A 1,097-nucleotide genomic window follows, 5' to 3' on the forward strand; every position below is an offset into this window, starting at 1 on the left:
GCCCCCGGCCCCCCGGGCCCAGCCTCACCCTCTACCAGACCCCAGGCCAGCGGTGGAGCCTGTGGGGGGTTGGGGGGGGTACACCGGTGTTTCCACAAAGATGGTAACAAAGGGAGAGTCTTCCAGGGCCCTCCTCCCTGCCCTGCGGCCCCGCCCCACTCACCGGTCAGGCCCAGGGTGGACGCGGGGCCCACGCGCCGCCCCCCGTGCAGGCCGTACAGGTGCATCTTGTACTTGCGCCCCGGCTCCAGGCCCCGCACGGTGACCTCGCTCTCCTCGCCCCCGACACGCACCACCTGGGGCCGCCCGTCCCTGTCCTTGTACTGGACGGTGAAGGCGTCGAAGTGGCCCCGGGGGACGGTCCAGGACAGGCTCAGCGAGTCCGGGGAGGATCCCGTCACCGTCAGCTCCCCGAGCAGGGGCTCCTCGGGGGGCTCTGGGGCCTCCGTGCTGGGTTCTGCGGGGCTGGGGGTCTCCTCCTCTGCAGCTGAGAAGCACAGACACAGGGCGGTGAGCAGGCTCCACGGAGATGTCCGGGTCTCCTCCCAAGCCCTGGTCATGGCCGGGCCCTGGTCACTTCAGGGAGCCCCCGGGGCAGCCTCACTGACATGCCCGGAGCCTCGGGTCGGCTGTGGACGCCGCCCCCGCACAACCCAGGGCCCTTCTCTGGCCAGGGCCCCGCTGGTGCTCAGGGAGCCCAGGGGAGGCACAAGGGCACCACGGCTCAGCCAGGAGCAGCGAGGCCCCTGCACCCCCTCAGGCATCCAGAGAGCCCCCGGCCCCCCGGGCCCAGCCTCACCCTCTACCAGACCCCAGGCCAGCGGTGGAGCCTGTGGGGGGTTGGGGGGGGTACACCGGTGTTTCCACAAAGATGGTAACAAAGGGAGAGTCTTCCAGGGCCCTCCCCCCTGCCCTGCGGCCCCGCCCCACTCACCGGTCAGGCCCAGGGTGGACGCGGGGCCCACGCGCCGCCCCCCGTGCAGGCCGTACAGGTGCATCTTGTACTTGCGCCCCGGCTCCAGGCCCCGCACGGTGACCTCGCTCTCCTCGCCTCCGACACGCACCACCTGGGGCCGCCCGTCCCTGTCCTTGTCCTG

General features: G+C 72.1%; 1 protein-coding gene across 1 annotated transcript in view; it reads right to left on the reverse strand.

Moving 5' to 3' along the window:
* Positions 1–1,097, reverse strand: part of TNXB (tenascin XB) — a gene marked incomplete at its 3' end in the record, with an annotated part of 48,632 nt that overhangs the window by 21,311 nt on the left and 26,224 nt on the right. The window contains 2 exon segments of the mRNA XM_015569855.1: positions 164–487; positions 935–1,094. Of these exon segments, the coding sequence (XP_015425341.1) occupies positions 164–487; positions 935–1,094 (484 nt within the window).

The sequence above is a fragment of the Myotis davidii genome, unplaced genomic scaffold (genome assembly GCF_000327345.1).
Source record: "Myotis davidii unplaced genomic scaffold, ASM32734v1 scaffold1006, whole genome shotgun sequence".
Classification (NCBI taxonomy): domain Eukaryota; kingdom Metazoa; phylum Chordata; class Mammalia; order Chiroptera; family Vespertilionidae; genus Myotis; species Myotis davidii.